This window comes from Pocillopora verrucosa, chromosome 3, assembly GCF_036669915.1.
Source record: "Pocillopora verrucosa isolate sample1 chromosome 3, ASM3666991v2, whole genome shotgun sequence".
Lineage (NCBI taxonomy): Eukaryota > Metazoa > Cnidaria > Anthozoa > Scleractinia > Pocilloporidae > Pocillopora > Pocillopora verrucosa.
In genome coordinates, this window is record NC_089314.1 from 26,137,382 (window position 1) to 26,154,702 (window position 17,321).

A 17,321-nucleotide genomic window follows, 5' to 3' on the forward strand; every position below is an offset into this window, starting at 1 on the left:
TGTTAGCATTACAACGTGTTTTAGACCAATGACAAAACCGAACGAAGTATTTGCCTTCGAAATGTTATGCTAATTAAGAGTCCCTTTAAGTAGACAAAGCTAGCAAATAATGCCGAGCACCTGCCTAACATTTGTCAACAACATTCAAATTTACAGGAAAACAGGTAGGTGTATATTTTGGGACGCTCACCATTAAATTTTTTACCATGAATTTACAATCATTTATTTATAGCGATGCAGTTCAAGTTTTCTCTTCAACCGATCATTAGTATTCTCTATATCTTCCTTGGAATTATTCTCCCACCATGTTTCTGTTGCACCGGTGAGTATAAATCCCTTTTTAAATTTCTTTCGTTTCGTCTTTCTGGTGTCGTTTCCTCAAAACCATTACACGAACTACATATGCTACCTGCTGATCAAAGCAAATAATCTTTCAGCAGACAATCCGCTTTATCTAACTCAAAATGTCTTCTATTATGGAATAAAAGATACAAAAAAGTCAAATTAAAAAAAGACCTCACCACATGCGCATCAATGGTTCACAACGATGGTGTGGTAATGAACGCTACGAAAATATCCTAGATTTTTTTTAAAATATTTTCTTTCCGCTCATGAATTCAAAATCAAAGATTAATTTTTGGTAATGAAAGCCTCCCATGTCAGTTGCGTTGAATTTCAAGAGATGGGAATCACCTTTAGGGAAAACTCGTCAGGGTTCTCATGCCGTAAATTTTTAAAATAAAGGGGATTAATGTGCCTTTTCATTCGTGGAAAAAGGAAATCATCTTGAGTAAGTGGAAACTAAATGATGTATTTGTTTTGCCAACCACAGACGACGCTAGTCGACACATCAAATTCAAGGACCCAATACCGAACATGGCCATGAAAAGTCACGCGATCAAAATTGCAGAGGTGCCAAACGAAGGGAGCTGCAAAGTAATGTGTTTGATGGAGCCTAATTGTGTATCCATCAATATTGGATCTGTTGAAGGAGGGAACCAAAAATGCGAGTTGAATAACGCCACGGAGGAAAAGTATGCTCCATTTCTTCTCGTGAAAACTCCGAGTTACACATATCTTGCAATCGAGGTAACATTTCACATTCTCACGAAACTAAGATGGTAGAAGAGATTGTTTCATTTTCTAAGGCTAAAGCGATCTTATTCTTGACATAAGGAAGGTCTGAAAAAAAGCTTTCTTTGTTTTGTCAACAGAATCCATGCAGCAGTAGCCCATGCTTAAACAAAGGCATCTGTCAAGCTGGATTCACCTATAAAGGTTTTCGTTGTGTCTGTCGGGAAAGATTCACTGGAGAAACCTGCCAAGTTGAAGGTGAAATGAGTGGATTGTGTGGGCCACTCTCGCGTGTAGTACGCGAGGAGTTGCTCACTCAAGTCCTAAAATTGACTTCAAGAACAAAATATTAACCATTGAAGTAAAGCTAAAAAGGAAAAGCCTATTACTGTAACTTTACATGAATATAGCTGGTAGATATTAAGGAAAAAGAAATGGTACTAGTTAATGTTTAGAATCAAGTTTTATCAGTCAGAGCAACAGTCAGAAAAGCAAACAAAAAGCACTCAACATCCAAAGCATTTAAAGTGGGCGTTTTGTTTATTTTTTTGTTTGTTTGTTTTTTCTGATTTTCAGTCAAAAGGAATTGCGCAGAAATCTACAAATCCGCGGGTAAACCAACTGACGGTGCGTACACCATTAAACCTGATAATTTGCCTGCCTTTGATGTATTCTGTGACCAAACAACAGCCGGTGGTGGTTGGACAGTGTTCCAGAAAAGACTGAACGGCTCAGTTGATTTCTACCGCTACTGGAACGACTACAAACATGGCTTTGGTGACCTGAAAAGTGAATTTTGGTTGGGACTGGACAAGATTCACCGGCTGACCTCAGATAATAACAGCATGCTGCGTGTGGACTTAGAGGACTTTGAAGGGAACACAGCATATGCCGAGTATAACTTGTTTGGTGTTATGAGTGAGAAAGACAAATACAAGATGATCCTTGGTTCTTATTCAGGTAGAACTGTCATTCCGTCCCTTCTATTCTAGTCATTCAAAGATGGGGGGGGGGGGGGGGAGGAGAGTGCTGAGTAATGTAAATATGGTTAAGGTCTTTTACGTCAATAATCTCAGCTCATCGATATGCAATCCTGAATAATGCATTCCGGACGTTGATAAGAACTGTCATTTCGTCGCTTTGTCTCGGCAAACATATTTATTAGCATTATCACGTTTAGCGGTATCATTATCGTTAAATTATACTTATCTGATATTTCAAGATTTCTTTTGAATTACGAACTACTCATTGCTGCATGTTGGTCAAACGTAATACTCATAGTGCGGCTCATTTTGTCAGGAAATTCTGGTGACTCTCTTGCTAGGCAACGCGGTTGGCCGTTCACCACTAAAGATGAAGATAATGACAATCAGGGAGAATACAACTGCGCCATTAAGTTCAAAGGAGCCTGGTGGTACGAGCATTGTCACTACTCAAATCTCAATGGTTTATATCTTCGTGGCCATCACTCCTCCTTTGCTGATGGAGTGAACTGGTATCACTGGAAAGGATATCATTACTCTCTAAAGAAAACCGAGATGAAAATAAGACCAGCAGATTTTTGAACTGTCATGTTTATGGCACAACAATGATACAGCACCAACTTTAACAAAAGACACCAGTGTCTCGATCGAGTCTATTTAGCATTTAATAATCACTCTTAAATTGGAGCTTAGCGAAATGCTGTTCAGGTTTTTCTTGCTTCTTTGTGCGTGTTTTTTAAAATAGGAATAGCTGATTCTGTAAAATTGGCCAGTTAATCGATGATAATAATAATCATAATAGTAATAATGACTTGATCTATATAACGGTACATGCAAAAAGCTCCTTATCATAGTTGGAAATTGACAGTGAATCATAAGTAGCTCAGAAAAAAATGCGTCTTCAATTCTTCTTCAAAAAACAGAAACTGATAGACTCAGTTTAAGGTTTATGGGTGAGACATTCTATAGCCTGGAGGCAGCGGCTGCAAAGACCCTGTCTCCATAAAATATTAGGTGGGTCTGAGGTATTCTCAAGAGTTATGCTCGAATCTCATGGCTTGTATCATCATGGCCATCACGCCTGCTATGCTCCTACAATCTCGGTTATACAAGTTTTGATTCTTTAAATTTTTTACTCGTCTTTTCACTTAACGGAACACAAAGCGATCACACAGCCTTCATTTTTCAAAGTCAATATCAAGAATAAACCTAGTCGCTGATTCAGTTCTAGTTCCCTTTGATTTCTATAACGAAACTCCAAACAATTACCCAATGTTTTGACTCTGAAGAACGCTATCAGAAAAACAAATATTTCAAGTTCTAGTGTACACTGGAATGCAGTAACGTAATGTCGATGATTCTAAATTGCTTCGTATATTGCTTTTATTTGTATTTCCTTAGCTTTTGTTAAAGTAAATACCTTGCACTGCTATTGATAAACATATTGCAATTTTAATCATAAGTACACATTGTCACACCCAAGGTCCATTTTGTAGATACGGCTCATCAGGTGATTATGTTACAAAGTGAGTTTGTAGAAATAACAAATGTAAGGATGAGTAGGTGAAACATGTTTTGTTTTATTCCCCCTAGCCTCGAAGCCATTTTAGAATTTTAATATATCGAGCCCATTGGATCGCTTGTGATCATTGGTTTGCAGGCTGAAGGAGAACTCCTTACAGCTTTGTTTACGTATAAATGATTAAAATCTATGATACATAAAAGTTTTCGCTTTTTCACAATTTCAATGCGATGGGGAACGTAATCAAGAAACAGAGACCGTTCTTTTGGCTCGTTCTGCGGCTATGGCGTCCAACTCGTGTAAAGTTTTTAATTTAGACGTGAGCTTGTCCACATCTTTAGGTGCACGTCCCAGGTACCGAGGAATCTGCAGGTAGGTTTCCACCATCCACGCTCTGAAATTCATGTCTCTGGTGAAAGCAAGAAATTTGTTAGTGGCAGGCTCAAACGATTCACCCCCGTTTCACCCTTTACACCCTAACATCAGGATGCATATTCTCCATACTGCGCTCTATACATTTCCTCAGCTGATGACAGGGAGAATTTGTTTAACGATCAAGAGTTTCTTCAGTTGTTGGTCATTTCTTTTTTTCTCATGACCTTACTGTTTGATTCAGGGGTAACAATCTGCAGGTAGGTTTCCACCATCCAAGCAAGAAATTTCTTAGTGGCAGGCACAAACGATTCACCTTCGTTTCACCCTTTACACCCTAACATCAGGATGCATATTCTCCATACTGCGCTCTATACATTTCCTCAGCTGATGACAGGGAGAATTTGTTTAACGATCAAGAGTTTCTTCAGTTGTTGGTCATTTCTTTTTTTCTCATGACCTTACTGTTTGATTCAGGGGTAACAATGTAAGGAGAAATTAAGTGGTAGTTATTCTTAAGGGTCAGCACGGATTCAATGAAAGCCGATTACCGGCGGTGTCTCTCAGGATGTAAGACCTCTTACCGCCGTCTGTTTAGCCTACGAGCTGGCTCTTGTGTTTGGGTTTGTATAAAATAGGATGCCAGTCGTAAAACGTATGGTCAGACGTGATGTAGGAGTATCATTCGATAATTGAAAGTATAATAACCGGAAGTAGAGTTATAACAGAGAACCGGTAGTCAGAACACTTTAAGGACAGGTAAGGTTGAAATGTCGTTCGAACTGGCGGGCTCCCCACGCAATAAAACTCGTTCTGAGAAGCGCAAAAATTCTACATGGAATATATGATGAGAACGACAAGAAATCTTATCTCAGGCGATGGCACTGAGAAGAACTTCTCACTTATTTGGAAAACAGAATTACCCTATTCTGACGTCGAGGACGTACGATGCAAAGATGGTCCCTACCTTTGACCATAGACTACTGTGCTTTATGTGGCCTCCCCTAGATCCGCCCCCGTGTTCTTTTATGTATATTTTTGGGTCATATCGGTCGTTCGTTTTGGTCGCTAGGTTCGTTTTGTTTCGATCGTTTTGCTTTGGTCATTTCGGTGGTTTCGCACGTTTCGTTTCCTTTTGCTGTATCATTTCTTCATCCTGGTTGCCTGAGAGAAAGCCACCAGCTAAAAAAGCAAAAGATTTTAGGCAAACACGATCTTAAGCTAGAAATATTTATGTTTTCTATTGTCAATTCTACTGCGTTTGTGTTCCAACAATTATCATTCACATCTAATCGTTTGCGGCTTTTTCATAGAATTTGACTTTCCGGCACTTTTCAAAAACCTTGTACTGGATTATCAAAAATATTAAAGACCAAAACCATGAACTGATGAATACCTACAATTGGAACGTATGATTAGGAAGAAGAACTAAAGCGCGTCCGTTCATCGCTTATTAAACATATTTTGTTTTGTAACCATGATTACAGCACTTAAAATAGTTTTATTAACGATGGCACGACACCACTTTTTTTGCGATTGATATTCTTTGGGGTATTTAAGACCCTCACTTTAATCTAATAGAAAAAGAAAGACCCCTTATATGGTATCCTCGTGGTTTAGATATTTGGAACAATGACCGTATCCTTTGACGGCCGTTTGAAGATTTTTCCGACGGCCTTAACATTCTGCTTGTCTTTGAGATACAACTAATTAGTAAATAAACCCATTCGGGCGGCTGGTAAATCGGCTGATAATGTCCACGGCTGAGATATTCTCCAAAAATTTAAAAAATATTTGGGCGAGTAGCAAAGCTTCGAGGGAAAATGTGACGTTTTTATGACAATCTTTCAGCCAAGGACAATATCAGCCGAAATACCAGCAAGCCAGAAGGAGGTTTATCTATTTTAAAACGTACCCTCCTGTTAATTCTCATATCACGCAAGACCGCTCGTAAAAAACAAGTACTTATCTGATGCGGATGCGCAGTTGCGACCAGCTTTTTAATATTTTACTAAACTCTACAAAAAGAGTGTTTTTTGTAAAGTAGCCAGTATATGGGCGCGAAAATTAATGGTTGATTATAACGTCCTAGGCTTGTTTCAAATTTCCCTCGAGACTTCGTCTCACTGTGTTTGGGTTCCTACAATTATTGATCTCATCTCATCATTTGTAGCTTTGTTTGCAGGACTCTTATTGAGGTATTTCATTGAGTATTATACTTCTACAATGTTATTTAGAGAAAACCAGTCACCCACAGTTAACACAAAAGCAGTGATCCTATGACTAGAAATAAGTAGAACAGCTGAACAGGAAGAAGGCCTGTGGCGTTTATGTTCACCTCTCATAACATACCCAAACACAGTATCAAGTACAACAAACATTTTGTCAGTCAGAAGGTAAGAAATATATTTGTAAGCTACTTTCCATTTTTTGCACGAGGGTCAACGTATTCAAAGGAATTATGTCGAGCGACGATGAAAATGATGTTATTAATAAAGCTCGGTTGAGGGGCGTTCGAAATGGTAGCCTTAGAAACCCTTTATGGAGATCATTTGCATTGTCAACTCAGTTATCAGAACTAAGTTACCTTGTGGTCAATAACAACCTCTTTTAACAAGAGTACCCTAGTGCAAATAAGGTTTTCGCGCACGATGAGAAGTACAGTATCGTACAACGCTTACTTGTAAAAGTATATAACATTCTCTGTAACACTGTATATTTTATCATTAAGCAGTCCTATGGCTTCCTGGGTGAAAAAAAAGAAACCTCAAAGTCGTCATGTACCCCTTGCATTTTATCGCCATTTTTTCCAAGTTTCTTGGCACTTTCTAGTAAGATCAATTTTTCAGCGGACAGATATTAAGTCGAAACATTTAGTTTGTGGTGATATCGTTTATAATTTCGGCATGTACCAAGACCCGAAACAGCAAAACGAAACGACCAAAACGAATCAAGTGAAACGACTGAAACGAAACGACCCAGAAAATGTAGATTTCACTTCAGATAATCTCTCGCATATAATGCTTTTAAATATTATGGCCGTCTCTATTTTTTCTCCACCACACGAGCAGCTGAAACTTAAATTTGACACTCATATGCAGTTTTCAGGACGAAACGCCAGCCAAATTGAATACCAAAGCGTAAGGAAAGGAAGAAACAGATAACGGTTCCATTGACAACATCTATGTACGTGAGTTTTTTAGTGAGGAAAATGCGACACGTTGTGTAGTTCTAAAAATTCCGACATATTTTCATAAAATTTTAACTTGAAAAACGTAGACCTGTCATGACCTGTCATAACGCATATCACCAAGGAAAATAGGACCACGTTGTGTAATTCTAAAACTTCTTACTTCTGAAAGTGTCTTGACCAAATAATTTGCAGCTTTGTTTAAGAGTTAGACTTGCGATATATGTATTTCGGAACATACTACTAAATTTCCATAGAAATATTTCATTGACTGTCATATCCAGTGGTACTAAGATGAGACTCCGCAGTCATTTAGATTAAAACGCAAAAGCTTTGACCTGATGATTAACAGAAATTAGAGCAGCAGGTAATTTAGTGTTAACAACTGGGTTGAAAACGTAAATTAGCCACCGTAAAGGGTAAAAAAGCTGACGTTTTGAAAAGGTCATAGACAGGCCTACACAGACTCCCCTGTGTGGTTTTACGCTTGCGACGCAAAAGCCTTTAATTAAAGCTTCGCTCTGACGAGTATGTCTTTGAGCGATTTACCTCTTTTGTATGATATAATCGGAGGCGTTTTGTAAATTGTTTTCAGCAGTGGCTGATTTTGGATGAGGTTCCATTCTTGCATCAGTATTTGTTTTAAATTTTTAACCCCTGGGTGGTATGCTGTCACAAAAGGCAATATTTTGCCTGTAGTTTTTTTTGGTTTGTTTTTTAAGTGTCGACTGCCTTGCGGCAAACGAGACCTCAGATAACGTTTTTTCAATTAGGCTTTTTGGGTAACCACGTGCTTCAAGTCGTGTTTTGAAGTTACACATGGCCTCCTGGAAATTTCATTCCGAGGAGTTTGTTCTTAGAAGTCTGATAGCTTCTCCTTTAATAAAGCCTTTCTTAACACCTGGCAGGTGGCAAGATGAATAGTGTGTATATTGAAAGGTCTCGGTCGGTTTGTAGTGAGTTTTGACGTCGAGGATAGCTTCGTTTTGGAATCTTTCACCTTTGTAGACAACCGTGTCTAAGAATGTGATTTCGGTCTCTGTGATTTCAGCCGTGAACTTTATAGTTGGATGGAACGTGTTAGCTTGTTCTATGAATAGATCAATGTCCTGTTTACGAACATCCCACAGGGAGAAAACGTCGTCAATGAAACGCTTCCATACTCTCGGCTTGATACTGCTTTGGTGAAGCAGTTTTGTTTCAATTTCTGCCATAGAGAGATTAGCGAAAGCTAACGCTCGAAACGTCAGCTTTTTTACCCTTTACGGTGGCTAATTTACGTTTTCAACCCAGTTGTTAACACTAAATTACCTGCTATACTCTCCCACCAACGCAGCACCACAGTTTCTTTAGAAACTTACCCCTTTAGAAATTAAAACAGCTGAACAGGAAGAAGGACTGTGGCGTATAAAACAGCGGTTTTGTTTTGTAACCATAGTTACAGAAGTTCAAACAGTTCTATAAATTAAAGAAAAGCAAGACACCATAAAGTTTTCATTATTGATACCCTCAAGAACAAAACCAAGTACGAAAAACACTTTTTCGCTCAGAAGGTAAGAGATCTGTGGGTTACTCATCTATATTTCTTAGATCAAGCCTTTCTTGCTCAGACCAATTGCGTTGATTGCAGAAATGATCAAGAAAAATTTTGAGTAAATTTCTGTCAATTTAGCCACACGATATTTCACATTCTGTCACACCCTTCTAGTCAAAGTTGTTACAAATTTGAAAGTTTTTAGGTTGAAGTTCTCAAATATCATCCGAAAGTCATAGAATGCGTGGGTCATGTTTAATGCTAACTACCCTGTTCAACCACCATGAGCAAAACGAAACATTAAAAACTTAGGCCTTTGTACTTTACATACATTTATTGCATTGTTCAATTTAAAGTTGCTACAAAATTTATCTTCATGTTAATAATGTGCAATGCTGTTCTATCGTAGTGAAGAACATTTTGAGATAAAAAAGGATAAATTGTTAACATTTTGTATTTCAGAAGTGATCTGACATCTTTGTCGGCAGCAAGTCAAATCAAAAATTTGTTTCTTGCTCTTAATTTGATTGCCGCAAGTTATAAGGATAAATTGTTAAAATTTTGTATTTCGGAAGTGATCTGACATCTTTTTCGGTAGCAAGTCTGCAAAAATTTGTTTCTTGCTCTTAACTTAACTGCTGCAAGCTCAAAGTTAAACAGGCTGAAAATAAACATATTGATAAACTCCTGTCACCTCCGATAACGGTGATGTTCTCTGTTTCGTTCTTCTTCGAAGCTTTATAAAGTATTATGACTTATCAGAATAAGATGAAATTTACAAGATAGAGTAAGAACTTAAAAATACTCCAGTGCAGACAACTGCCCAACATTTGTCAACATTCAGATTTATAGGAAAACAGGAAGTTTTACATTTTGGAACGCTCATGCACTATCATACTGATTTCCTTGAATTTACAGTTATTTATTTATAGCGATGCAGTTCAAGTTTTCTCTTCAACCGATCATTGTTATTCTCTATATCTTCCTTGGAATTATTCTCCCATCATGCTTCTGTTGCACAGGTGAGTATAAATCCCTTTTTAAATTTCTTGTGTTTCATCTTTCTGGTGTCGTTTCCCCAAAACAATCACACGAACTACATATGCTACCTCTAGTGATCAAAGTAAATAACCTTAAAGCAGACAATCCGCTTTATCTAACTCAAAATGTCTTCTATTAAAAAATAGAGAGGCCTTGAGTGTGCTGTGTTCTGTTGTGAAGGACGCACGAAGCGGGTTCGAGCACGAAAGAAGTGTAGGGAGAAACACGAGACTTAGCACAATAAGCCAATCAGAATCGTTGTTATAACAGTTCAAATATCTGATTGGCTGTACAAGACTAAAGCAGTCAGAAATGTCAAACTATAAAAGTTCACATTCTGCAACTGTTTACAAACTTAAATAGTTTGGCAGGTCGAATCTCACACTTTTGCTAGAAGTTTTTTAGTCTCTAATTAACAATTGGTTCATGCTTTTAGCTGTGCACTATTGATTTATGGAGCACGTGGGAAGTTTGGAGAGCACGAAAGAAGCGTAAGAGTTGCACGAGGCACTAGCTGAGGGCAACTCTAGCTTCTTTCGTGCTCTCCAAACTTCCCTCGTGCTCCATAACTCGATAGTGCACAGCTAAAAGCATGAATCAATTGTTTTATAACATAGCCGGTGGAATTGTGCATCAAATCAGAAGTGATTGTTCGCGGAGTCTCCTTTTCCGATGTGTTTCTTTTTTTTTGCCTCATTTAAGAACTCTGGCCCAAGGGAAAAAGTTGGAAAATTGTCTTCGTTTTGGGACTGGTGGGCCGAGTCTCTGTATCCATTATTGTCGCGAAATATACTATTTTTCTCCGCACTAACAATGGCCGCTCGCGCGAAAAAAAAAATTCTGGCGAAGCGATTTGCTCACGCTATTAGCGTGCACTATCAGGATTTTTAGCACGCTAACGTATACTGAATTTGATTGCGCGGCTCTGCTAGCTATGTTATAATACAGATTGTGGAGGTGAAATGTTCCGTGAAATCCGGCCGAATTGTGGCTCACAAAAACACGCAAGTTTTTTTCACATGATAAATAGTAAACAAACTGCTCAAGGCGAATTTTATGAATGAACGACAGACGAATTCACCGGAACATGAAGAACAGAGCCATTGCAGTGACTGATGTGGCCATCACCACTCAACACATCGGAAAGGACATCAGAGCAAGCTCTAAGATGTTCACGCGAAGGGCGGTCGATGTAATTTCTGAGGCTTGCTTCACTGGCGATCTCCGAGCTAGCCACGTTGGACCTCAGCATGATCGCAGTCGCTCTGACACCGTCATGATTAGTATGAATTATAACAGTTATGCCACTTTGGCTATATTTCTTATCCTTCCTGTTTTGTTTTTGAACTCGAACTTTATATACGAGTGTTAGCTGTGTTTGATTTTTATTACCTTCGCTTGCAATCTAACTGAGCGTGAAAACCTTCAAAACTCGGACTGTCCATTTCGTTTTCTCTTTGAGGATTTTCGTCTCTGCTCACGTTATGATAACGTCAATCACGGCGCCTGGCACGTTTATAAACCTTTGTTTGGTTGTTCTGTTGCTACTTGCCGGCTCACTTGTTTCGAAATTTCACTTTCGACTAACGAGAAAAATCTAGAGCAAAGTCCTGGAAAAGGTCGGACATAGTCCAATTTGGCAGATGGCGCGACAGCTTTAGCTCAGCTCTATGCTCTATACTCTCATAGAGCACGCTCTTTCACCTAATGACAGCGCGTGTTATATCCGAACTTTATCATAACATGGAATAAAGATACAAAAAAGTAAAATTTTTAAAAAAGGCTCCAAATGATGAATTAAAACAAACGATTCACAGATATGGTGGTGCGTTAATGAACGCTATGAAAATATTCTTGCTTTTTTTAAATATTTTCTTTCCGCTCATTAATTCACAATCAAAGATTAATTTTTGGTAATGAAAGCCTCCCAGTTACGTTGAATTTTCAAGAGATGAGAATCACCTTTAGGGAAAACTCGTCAGGGTTCTCATGCTGTAAAGTTTTGAAATAAAGTTGTTTAATGTGCCTTTTTCATCGATGAAAATAAGAAATTATCTGGAGTGAGTGGAAACTAAATGATGTATTTGTTTTGCCTACCACAGACGACGATAGTCGACGCATCAAATTCAAGGACCCAATACCGAACATGGCCATGAAAAATAACGTAATCAAAATTACAGAGGTGCCAAACGAAGGGAGCTGCAAAGAAATGTGTTTAATGGAGCCTAATTGTGTGTCCATCAATGTTGGACCTGTTGCAGGCGGAAACCAAAAATGCGAGTTGAATAACGCCACGGAGGAAAACCATGCTTCATTTATTCTCGTGAACAATACGGGTTACACATATCTTGCAATCGAGGTAACATTTCACATTCTTACGAAACTAAGGTGGTAGAGATTGTTTCATTTTCTTAGGCTAAAGTGATCTTATTCTTGACATAAGGAAGATCTGCACAATAGTTAACTTTGTTTTTTCAACAGAATCCATGCAGCAGCAGCCCATGTTTAAACGGTGGCACCTGTCAAGCTGGATTCACCTATAAAGGTTTTCGTTGTGTCTGTCGGGAAAGATTCGGTGGAGAAACTTGCCAAATCAGTAAAGGTGAAATGACTGGATTGCTTGGGCCATTCTCTCGTGTGGTACGCGAGGAGTTACTCGCTAAAGTCCCAGACTTGCCTTCAAGAAGAAAGCTAAAAATGGAAAAGCGTATCAATGTAACTGTTAATTAATATAGCTGGTAGATATTAAGGAAAAAGAAATGGTTCTAGTTAATGTTCAGAATCAAGTTTTATCACCCAGAGTAACAATCAGGAACGCAAACAAAATGCACTCAACATCCAAACCATTTAAAGTGGGTGTTTTGTTTTATATTGTTTTTTGTTTGTTTTTACTGATTTTCAGTCAAGAGAAACTGCGCAGAAATCTACAAATCCGCGGGTAAACCATATGACGGTGTGTACACCATTAAACCTGATAATTTGCCTGCCTTTGAAGTATACTGTGACCAAACAACAGCCGGTGGAGGGTGGACAGTGTTCCAGAAAAGACTGAACGGCTCGGTTGATTTCTACCGCTACTGGAACGACTACAAACATAGCTTCGGTGACCTGGAAAGTGAATTTTGGTTGGGACTGGACAAGATTCACCGGCTGACCTCAGATAATAACAGCATGCTGCGTGTGGACTTGGAGGACTTTGAAGGAAATACTCGATATGCTGAGTATAACATGTTTGGTGTTATGAGTGAGAAAGACAAGTACAAGCTGATCCTTGGCTCTTATTCAGGTAAAACAGTCATTTCGTCGCTTCTATTTTAGTCATTCTAAGAGGGGGAGGGGGGGAGGAGAGTGCTGAGTAATGTAAATATGCTTAACATCTTTTACATCAATAGCTTTGGAAGACAAAAAAGTAATCTCAGCTCATTGATATGCAATCCCGAACAACGCACGCCGGACGTTGATTAGTCCAAAGGTATTTGCCAGTGGATCATATGCAGCTAACCTGACCAACTCATCCAACTCTGATGAGTGCCTCGGCAAACATATTTATTGGCATTATCAGATTGAGTGATTCAATTCCTAGAATCTTCGACATTAATCACAGATGTTACTAAGAATACTTTTACTCCATATCATTATTGTTAAATTATACTTATCCCATATTTCAAGGTTTCTTTTGAATTAGCAACTGCTAACTGTCGGTCAAACATAATACTCATAGTGCGGCTCATTTTTTCAGGAAATTCTGGTGACTCCCTTGCTGTGCATCGCGGTATGCCATTCACCACTAAAGATCAAGATAATGACCATCATGGAGATTACAACTGCGCAATTAAGTACAAAGGAGCCTGGTGGTACGAGAGGTGTCACCGCTCGAATCTCAATGGTTTATATCTTCGTGGCAATCACTCCTCCTTTGCTAATGGAGTGAACTGGAAACACTGGAAAGGACAACATTACTCTCTAAAGAGAACCGAGATGAAAATAAGACCAGTGGATTTCTGAACCGTCATATTTATGGCACAACAATGATATAGTACCAACTTAACAAAGGAAACGAGTGTCTTGATCAAGTCTATTCAGCATGTAATAGTCACTCTAAAATTGGAGCTTAGCGAAATGTTGTTCACGTTTTTCTTGCTTAATCTTCTTTGTGCGAGTTTTTTCAAAATAGGAATAGTTAATTCTGTAGAATCAGCTAGTTAACCGATATTACTAAGAGTCATAACAGTAATAATAGCGTAATTAATCTATATAGCGGTACATACAAACAGCTCCTTCTCCTAGTTAGAAATTGACAGTTAATCATAAGTAGCTCTGAAAAAATGCGTCTTTAATATTTTCTCAGAAAACAGAAAGTAAAGGGCTCAATTTAAGGTCTATGGGTGAGACATTCTATACAGCCTGGGAGCGGAGGCTGAAAAGACCCTGTCTTCATAAAATTTCAGGTGGATCTGAGGTATTCACAAGAGTCATCTTTGAATCGCAATGGCCTGTATTATCATGGCCATCACGCCTCTTATGCTCCTCCTATCTCGGTTCTTGAAGTTTTGACAGTACTTTTGCTTCTGTCCACCTAATCGAGTAATTTTGTCGAGAGCATTTCTTGCAGGATGCGTTCTAAATCGGAAAACCATAATCTTATAAATATCACCGTGGTTAACTCCGGGGGAAAATGCGACACATTGTGTTCGTTCTAAAAATTGATATTTTCATAAATTTTCAATCTAATATATCTGTGAGCTACTTGTCTATATTTCTCAGACCTAGCCCTTCTTGCCAGGAAAATAAAAGATCAGATCTTGGGAGTTAAAGGATTAGGACTGACTTTCACTGCTGACTTAAGTACAGATACATGCGTAACAGCTCTTGATTCACCTTAATGCAAGTACAAGAAAAGAGAAAGAAAGTGCTTATGCTTGTGTTTATGAGCGTGTTGAAGCTGTCTTCATAGTAAAATAAGAGCTGTTATGCTTGGGTTAGCATGCATTATTTGAAGTTCTCATGCAATGCCTTATCTCAGGGGAAAAGGTGGCATCTTGCAGAAAAATTATTTTTTCCTTTGATACTTTAAGCTGTGCAACAGACGTCTCCATCCAATTTTCCAACTCTCTCATCTTATTTCGGACACCTTCTCTGATTTTAGACACTTGGGTCTGGTGTTGAACTTTTCCTTCGGGAAATGGAGCAGGGGTAACAAAAGTAGCAGGATGTTAGGGGCAGGGGGAGTAACTAAAGAACCAGAGAAGCAAGGGCTGCATTAACTACATATGGAAAAGCAGCAAATCAGGATTTAAAAGGTAATAAATTCGATATATTAAACAATTTGTTTAGTATTATCAACTTTGTCAAAGTATTTTTCTATAATTGTAGAGATTTAAGTTACAGTGTCGCTATATGCAAGCACATAAATTCAAGAACATTAAATGCATACAACTCTTCCAAAGCTGTATCCTTAAAAATAACAATATGATTAATTAATATAAGTACATAAAGCTGACTGAATTTCTGACTTAAAAAAATGGCTCTCTGATATTTCAAACAAAAATCCAAATTTTTTTCTCACTTGCTCACTGAATTTTAATCATTTTAATTTTTACCCAAAGACACAACCTTGCTCATGAGACACCATTTACTCCTTTATATTAATTATTAAATTTCATGGATACCACATTCATAATACAGCCCTGCCTCACCACTGGCCACAGAGCACATGTTGAGGGCACCTGATCCTTGTAGCCTGATGCCGAATAAAATAAAAATAGATAATCACTTGAGTAAAGTGATTTACTTCTAGTTGTAGACGTCTTATCTATTAATCTTTACCTGTGAACTGCAATGGGTTTCTCTGCAAGCCTTCTGAGATTTGACATCACAACATTTATGATTTCCTTGAGGAGCTCAGTTCTGTGATAACAAGAGCTTTGCTTAGATCTGTGGAATAAAGTGGGTTGTGACATCAAATGTAACCAGGGAGCAGTGATGTTCCATTAATCCATCTGCTCCTATAGCGACCATAAGGCTGTGACATCTACCACAGAGACTGACATAGTTTGGCTGCGCACTAACACTCATATTTTACCACATTAATTAAGTGGAATAATGCAGCTTAGAGGACAAAGGGCTAAAGCTGATCTTGGACCAAGAGTGGGTGGAGAGAAGTTTTGTAAAAGTTAAGTGTCCAAGATTATAATCTTGAAAAATAAAATTTTAGTATTTAAAAGATTTGTCTCATATTTTCACCAGCTTCACGAAACAACAAAAAATTTAGTACACAGCTGTTATTCTTTCAAGAAGACTTTAAGAAGAGTAAAGGCTCGTCATTATTTATCACGGGAGGGGGGATCAAAGGATTATGAATTTGTCTATCCCCCAAAGGTTCTGTAGCATTCGAAGACTTCCCCTCGCTTGCAATCAATGTTCTATAATTTGCGCGTATTTGCGCGTATTTGCGCGGAGTTTTCAATGGTCTGGTCTGGACTTGAGCAATATCAACCAAGAAGGAAAGAGTACTTTTGACCAATTTCAGAGAGCTGTCTAACAAGTGTTTTTAAATTTTATTTAAACGTATTTCCAGAAACTACTGTGGTTTTATTTACTTGCAACCAAAGATAGTTTATTAGGAAAAGTTCGAGGGAAAACTTTTTTCCGATGCGAAATACCTTGGACCGCTCTTACAGAGATCGCCACTTAAAGGGTTGAGTATAACGTTATAGGCTTGTTTATAATTTCTGCTCGAGACTTTGTCTCATTGTGTTTGGGTTCCTACAATTTCTGATCAAATGTCATCATTTGCAGCTTTGTTTTAGAGTAAGACTTGCTGACTCAGTATTCAAAAGTCCTATGCTGGACTTTTATTGAGGTATTTCATTAACTATTATACTTGTCCAATGTTACTTGGAGAAAACCAGTCACCCACAGTTAACACAAAAGCAGTGATCTGATGACTACAAATAAGAAGAACAGCTGAACAGGAAGAAGGTCTGTGGCGTTTATGTTCACCACTCATTAAACCGTTTTGTTTTGTAACCATAGTTACAGCACTTCAAACACTTCTCTAGAGGGCAACAAGATACGACTTTCCCTACTGACACACCCAAACACAATATCAAGTACGACAAACATTTTGTCAGTCAGAAGGTAAGAAAATATATTTGTAAGCTACTTTCCAATTTTTTTCACGAGGGTCAAGGTATTCACAGGAGTTATGTCGAGCGTCGATGAAAATAACGTTATTTATAAAGCTCTGTTGAGGGATGTTCGAAACGTTAGCCTTAGTCAACTCAGTTAGTAGAACTAAGTTATCTTGTGGTTAATAACAACTCCTTTTAACAAGAGTACCCTATTGCAAATTTAACAATTGGTTCATACGTCAGCGTGCGTTCATCGAGATATGAAGCACTTGGGAAGTTTGGAGAGCACGAAAAATGCGTAAGAGTTGCTCGAGGCGTAGCCGAGAGCAACTCTAGCTTCTTGAGTGCTCTCCAAACTTCCCAATATGGTTTTCTCGACGCCTCACGCCCAGCTGATGGTAATAGAGAGATAACTGAATTTCCCCGTGAGATAGATTAGGAGTAGACCATAATCTAAACGAGATGAATATGG

At 38.3% G+C, this 17,321-nt stretch overlaps 2 protein-coding genes across 2 annotated transcripts; both read left to right on the plus strand.

The window, feature by feature from the left end:
• The first annotated feature begins 939 nt into the window (after positions 1-939).
• On the plus strand, positions 940-2,692 carry LOC136276892 (microfibril-associated glycoprotein 4-like). Its single transcript, XM_066164272.1, has 4 exons — positions 940-1,089; positions 1,215-1,332; positions 1,651-2,034; positions 2,374-2,692. The coding sequence occupies exons 1-4, from the start codon at positions 940-942 to the stop codon at positions 2,637-2,639; spliced, it is 918 nt and encodes a 305-aa protein (XP_066020369.1). The 3' UTR covers positions 2,640-2,692.
• Positions 2,693-11,862: 9,170 nt separating this feature from the next.
• LOC131773877 (microfibril-associated glycoprotein 4-like) lies at positions 11,863-14,694 on the plus strand. The gene is made up of 4 exons (XM_066164099.1): positions 11,863-12,075; positions 12,198-12,318; positions 12,619-13,002; positions 13,456-14,694. Exons 1-4 carry the CDS (start codon positions 11,863-11,865, stop codon positions 13,719-13,721), a joined length of 984 nt encoding a protein of 327 aa, XP_066020196.1. The 3' UTR covers positions 13,722-14,694.
• Positions 14,695-17,321: the final 2,627 nt, after the last annotated feature.

What these genes read in the sequence shown, in the direction of transcription:
- LOC136276892 (XM_066164272.1), top strand. Translation starts at nt 940, where the DNA reads ATGTGTTTGATGGAGCCTAATTGTGTATCCATCAATATTGGATCTGTT. An exon ending in AGAAACCTGCCAAGTTGAAG is followed by an intron (nt 1,333 to 1,650) that starts GTGAAATGAGTG and finishes TCTGATTTTCAG; the next exon opens with TCAAAAGGAATTGCGCAGAA. An exon ending in GATCCTTGGTTCTTATTCAG is followed by an intron (nt 2,035 to 2,373) that starts GTAGAACTGTCA and finishes TCATTTTGTCAG; the next exon opens with GAAATTCTGGTGACTCTCTT.
- LOC131773877 (XM_066164099.1), top strand. Translation starts at nt 11,863, where the DNA reads ATGGCCATGAAAAATAACGTAATCAAAATTACAGAGGTGCCAAACGAA. An exon ending in ACACATATCTTGCAATCGAG is followed by an intron (nt 12,076 to 12,197) that starts GTAACATTTCAC and finishes TTTTTTCAACAG; the next exon opens with AATCCATGCAGCAGCAGCCC. An exon ending in AACTTGCCAAATCAGTAAAG is followed by an intron (nt 12,319 to 12,618) that starts GTGAAATGACTG and finishes ACTGATTTTCAG; the next exon opens with TCAAGAGAAACTGCGCAGAA.